The sequence below is a fragment of the Emiliania huxleyi genome (genome assembly GCF_000372725.1).
Source record: "Emiliania huxleyi CCMP1516 unplaced genomic scaffold EMIHUscaffold_28, whole genome shotgun sequence".
In the NCBI taxonomy this organism is placed as follows: Eukaryota; Haptophyta; order Isochrysidales; family Noelaerhabdaceae; genus Emiliania; species Emiliania huxleyi.
In genome coordinates, this window is record NW_005199926.1 from 799,477 (window position 1) to 804,947 (window position 5,471).

Sequence of the window (5,471 nt, forward strand, 5' to 3'; positions counted from 1 at the left end):
CTGCAGAGCCTCGGCGGCCGCCGCCTCGCGAAGCGAGAGGGCCTCCGCACGCGCGGCGCGCTCCGCCTCCTCCGCCGCAGCCAGCCGCGTGCGGAGGCTGCCAGCCTCCTCCAGAGCCGCTCCTAGCCGACCTTCGGTTTGACCGACTGCCTCCAGCACTGCCCGACGCCGATCATCCGCAAAGGCTCCCGCCGCCTCGAGCCTGACCAGATGCGCCATCGCCCGCTCCTCCTCGAGGGCCTGCGCTGTCGATGCGGCTGCCTCCTCCTTGCCGGCAGATCGACCCTCTTCCCACGCAGAAGCGACCGCCGCCGCCGCCATGGCCGCCGCCGCCTCTTCCCGCTCTTCGGCAAGAGACAGCTCGCTGAGCAGAGCGCGCTGCTGCACAACGGCGGCCATATCCGTCGGCCCGGCGTCCGACTCGACTCGCGCTCCCTCCGTCGCAGCTAAGAGCGCATCGGTCGCCTCCTTGGCGACTGCAACAGCGTCGTCCCTTTCTGAACGCGTGGCCTCGAGCTCTGCTGCGACCAGCGACGCCGCATCAGCGCGCTCTGCCGTCGCAGCCAAGGCTGCGTCCCTCTCCGCAATCGCTGCGGCAACTGCCACCCGGCTCCCCTCCGCTGCGTGTGCGAGCGCCTCCGTCAGCGCTGTCTCCTTGGCTGCAAGGGCCGCCGCCGCCTGGGACTCCAAAGCCGCTTGGTGCCGTTCGCGCTCGAGCGCAAACTGCTCGCTCGCCGCAACCGCCGCCGCCGCGGAGCGCTCCCGCTCCACACGCGCAAGGGCGTCCCCGTGCGCCACTTCCGCCTCGGCGAGAGCTGCCCGCCGCTCCTCCACGGCCGTGTTCCTCTCCTCAGCGCGCACCGCAGCAACCTCCGTGGCGTGCCTCGCGTCGGCTGCGTCGGACGCGCGCTGCGCCTCCTGGATGGTCGAAGAGAGCGTCCCGCGCAGCTTGTCCACCTCTGCCCGCATCTGCGAAACCGCAGTCTCCTTCTCCTTTAGCGCTGCCGCCGCCGCTTCCGTCATCGCCGCCGCCCGCTCAGCCTGGACTGCCGCCGCCGCCGCTGCCTCCTGCCGCTCCCGATCATGAGCCAAAGTCGCCTCGGCCACCGCTGCGGCGCGCTCGGAGACATGGGCGGCAGACGTCGCCTCGAGCGACTGCTTGTGGGCCGCTTGAAGCGCCGCCACAATCTCGCTGCTGCCTCCAGCCGCCGCGGCAGCGGCGGCGGCCGCCGCATCCGCACGGCCCTCCGCCGCCACGGCCCTCGCCTCGACCAATGCATGGCGCTCGCGTGCCGCGGCCGCGGCGAGGGCCGCCTCCATCTCGCGAGCATGCTGCTCGGTGGCAGAAGTCAGCGCCTGCTGCGCTTGAGCCACTTCGCCCATCAGAGAGACGCGAGCGGCCTCCAACTCGGCGGCGCGCGCGGCCTCCTGCCGTAGGGACGCGCCCAGCGACTCCACCTCAGCTGCTGCTGCTGACCACGAAGCCTCCGCTGCCGCGAGGGACGAGCGGAGGCCGGCTTCCGACATTGCCAGAAGTTGTGCCGAAACGACCGACCGCGTGCGCTCCTCCGTGGCGCCTTCCAAGGCAGAGCGGCATTCCGCGGCGTCGGCCTCTGCCGCGATACGCCTCCTCTCAGCGGCTTCCAGCAAGCCGGTCAGGTGTGCCTCACGGCTGGCAAACACGCTAGCCTGGCTGTCCCAATCCGCCGCGGCCGCCTCAGCCGCAGCAGCACGAGCCTCAGCAGCGGCCAGCTGCCCCTCAGTCTCGGACACCGCCCGCTTCAGCGCCTGCTGCTCGGCGGCCGCCCAATCCGCCTCAAGCCGCAACGCCCGGGCTTCCTCGTCGGCCCGTTCCATCGCCACAGAATGACCCCGCGCCAGCCGCTGTCTGGCCGCCTCGGCTGCCTCGGCTCGCAACGCCTCCGCAGCCGTTGCCGTCCTGGGATGCAGAAACGGAAGGTGAGAGGGGCAACCGTTGTCGAATAGAGAGCGATAGGAACGGCCGAGAGTGGCACGCTAGATTGGGCGGAACTCACAACGCACGGTCGAGGCTCGTGTCGAAGGCCAGCGCGCTGGCAGCCGCATCCTCGGCCCGCAGCTGCAGAGCCTCGGCGGCCGCCGCCTCGCGAAGCGAGAGGGCCTCCGCACGCGCGGCGCGCTCCGCCTCCTCCGCCACCGCCAGCCGGCCCTCCGCCGCCGCAAGCGACTCGCGCAGCTCCGCCGCAGCAGCCTCCGCCGCCGCCAGACGCGACCTCGCCTCCCGCGCCGACAGCGAAGCCTCCGCCTCCGACGCGGCCCGCGCAGCCTCCGCCTCGAGCGCGCTCTGCAGCCAGCCCGACTGCGCCTCCGCCTCCGCACGCGCAGACTCGGCACCCGCCTCCGCCGCCTCCACCTGCGCCGACGCCGCCGCAAGCGCCTCGCGCAGCCGCGCCGACTCCGACTCCGCCGCCACACGCGACGCCTCCGCCGCCGCCGCGCTCGCCTGAAGCGACTCCTGCTCGCGCAACACACGCATCGCACGCTCCTCCACTTCCGCCGCCTGCGCCACCGCTGCCTGCAGCGACACCTCCCGCGCCTCGCCGGCGGACTCGGCAAGGCGAACCAAGTGCGCGCTCATCGCCTCCGCGGCGGAAAGGGCCGACGCAGCCGCCGCCGCTTCCGCCCGCACCGCCGTCAGCTCCTCGCGCAGCGGCGTCGGCGGGTGCGCCCTCGCCGCATCCACCTCGGCCCGCAGCTGCAGAGCCTCGGCGGCCGCCGCCTCGCGAAGCGAGAGGGCCTCCGCACGCGCGGCGCGCTCCGCCTCCTCCGCCGCCGCCAGCCGGCCCTCCGCCGCCGCAAGCGACTCGCGCAGCTCCGCCGCAGCAGCCTCCGCCGCCGCCAGACGCGACCCCGCCTCCCGCGCCGACAGCGAAGCCTCCGCCTCCGACGCGGCCCGCGCAGCCTCCGCCTCGAGCGCGCTCTGCAGCCAGCCCGACTGCGCCTCCGCCTCCGCACGCGCAGACTCGGCACCCGCCTCCGCCGCCTCCACCTGCGCCGACGCCGCCGCAAGCGCCTCGCGCAGCCGCGCCGACTCCGACTCCGCCGCCGCACGCGACGCCTCCGCCGCCGCCACCCGCTCCTCCGCCGCGGCCTCGGCGCCCGTGGCGGCCGCCTCGAGCTCCGTCGCCCGGGCCCGCACCGCCGTCAGCTCCTCGCGCAGCGGCGTCGGCGGGTGCGCCCTCGCCGCATCCACCTCGGCCCGCAGCTGCAGAGCCTCGGCGGCCGCCGCCTCACGAAACGAGAGGGCCTCCGCACGCGCGGCGCGCTCCGCCTCCTCCGCCGCCGACAGCCGGCCCTCCGCCGCCGCAAGCGACTCGCGCAGCTCCGCCGCAGCAGCCTCCGCCGCCGCCAGACGCGACCCCGCCTCCCGCGCCGACAGCGAAGCCTCCGCCTCCGACGCGGCCCGCGCAGCCTCCGCCTCGAGCGCGCTCTGCAGCCAGCCCGACTGCGCCTCCGCCTCCGCACGCGCAGACTCGGCACCCGCCTCCGCCGCCTCCACCTGCGCCGACGCCGCCGCAAGCGCCTCGCGCAGCCGCGCCGACTCCGACTCCGCCGCCGCACGCGACGCCTCCGCCGCCGCCACCCGCTCCTCCGCCGCGGCCTCGGCGCCCGTGGCGGCCGCCTCGAGCTCCGTCGCCCGGGCCCGCACCGCCGTCAGCTCCTCGCGCAGCGGCGTCGGCGGGTGCGCCCTCGCCGCATCCACCTCGGCCCGCAGCTGCAGAGCCTCGGCGGCCGCCGCCTCGCGAAGCGAGAGGGCCTCCGCACGCGCGGCGCGCTCCGCCTCCTCCGCCGCCGACAGTTGCTTGCGCAGCTCTGCCTCGGCCATCTCGGCCTGCCTCGCCTGATCCTTTGCGCGCTCCTGCTGCCGTGACACCTCGGCTTCCGCAACTGAGCGCTCCGTCTCCGCCTCCAGTGTTGCTTGCCTGGACGTGAACGCCTCCGCGCGCAACGCCTCCACTTCCACGTGCAGTGCGCGCTCAGCCTCGGCGTCGCTCTCCGTTTGCCAATGCCGCCGGCGTCGCCTGGGCGCGTCCGACGCGCCTGCCAGCTCGGCCGCCCGCGTGGCACTGTTGGCGTCTGATCCAGATCGCGCGCGCAAGAGCCGCGCCTTGCGATTGAACTTGTGCGGCGTGAGCTCCGCCGATGGCGACTGAGCCTCCCCTCCCTCGGCCAATCGCCGCGCCTCGGCCACGGCCTCCAGCACCTCCACCTCTGCTTGGCGAGCCGCCACCTCGAGATCGTCCTGCAACCGCTCCACCTCTGCACATGCCCTCTCCACCTCGCTGTCAGCCGCACACCGCGCAACCCGCTCTGCCTGCAGATCCGTCTGCAGCCGCTCGACCTCTGCGCACGCCTGCTCTGCTGCAGCGGCCGCTGCATGCCGCGCCTCACGCTCCACCTCGAGGTCGACCTGCAGCGCCCGGCAATGGCTCGCCGCTTCGTCGGCCGCCAAGCGGAGCTCGGCCTCGTTCACCTCGGCCGCCTCGCGGATCGCTTGCAGCCGCGCCTTGAGCTCGGCCTTGTTCGCCATGGCTGCTTCATTGGCCAACTGGAGCTCAGCGTGTGCCGCGTCGCGCGCCGCGTGTGCCGCCTGCGCGCTTTCTGAGAGCGCGGCTTCAGCAAGCGTGAGCTGCTGCAAACGCATCGCCCGAGCGGAGGACTCTGCCTCAAGCAGGGCCGTGCCTTGCGCTGCTGCAGCGAGTGCCGCCTCTGCCTCCGCCTTGCCGGCTTCGTGCGCCTTGAGCAGCTCGCGTAGAGCCTCAACTTCAGCCACCGCCTCCTCCGCCGCCGACAGCCGGCCCTCCGCCGCCGCAAGCGACTCGCGCAGCTCCGCCGCAGCAGCCTCCGCCGCCGCCAGACGCGACCCCGCCTCCCGCGCCGACAGCGAAGCCTCCGCCTCCGACGCGGCCCGCGCAGCCTCCGCCTCGAGCGCGCTCTGCAGCCAGCCCGACTGCGCCTCCGCCTCCGCACGCGCAGACTCGGCACCCGCCTCCGCCGCCTCCACCTGCGCCGACGCCGCCGCAAGCGCCTCGCGCAGCCGCGCCGACTCCGACTCCGCCGCCGCACGCGACGCCTCCGCCGCCGCCACCCGCTCCTCCGCCGCGGCCTCGGCGCCCGTGGCGGCCGCCTCGAGCTCCGTCGCCCGGGCCCGCACCGCCGTCAGCTCCTCGCGCAGCGGCGTCGGCGGGTGCGCCCTCGCCGCATCCACCTCGGCCCGCAGCTGCAGAGCCTCGGCGGCCGCCGCCTCGCGAAGCGAGAGGGCCTCCGCACGCGCGGCGCGCTCCGCCTCCTCCGCCGCCGACAGTTGCTTGCGCAGCTCTGCCTCGGCCATCTCGGCCTGCCTCGCCTGATCCTTTGCGCGCTCCTGCTGCCGTGACACCTCGGCTTCCGCAACTGAGCGCTCCGTCTCCGCCTCCAGTGTTGCTTGCCTG

At 74.9% G+C, this 5,471-nt stretch overlaps 1 protein-coding gene across 1 annotated transcript in view; it reads right to left on the minus strand.

Moving 5' to 3' along the window:
* EMIHUDRAFT_101257 (hypothetical protein) overlaps nt 1–5,471 on the minus strand; it is a gene marked incomplete at both ends in the record, with an annotated part of 17,635 nt that overhangs the window by 8,181 nt on the left and 3,983 nt on the right. Inside the window, 2 exons of the mRNA XM_005776429.1 lie at nt 208–1,939; nt 2,037–5,404. Of these exons, the coding sequence (XP_005776486.1) occupies nt 208–1,939; nt 2,037–5,404 (5,100 nt within the window). The remainder of the gene's footprint in view (nt 1–207; nt 1,940–2,036; nt 5,405–5,471) is intronic.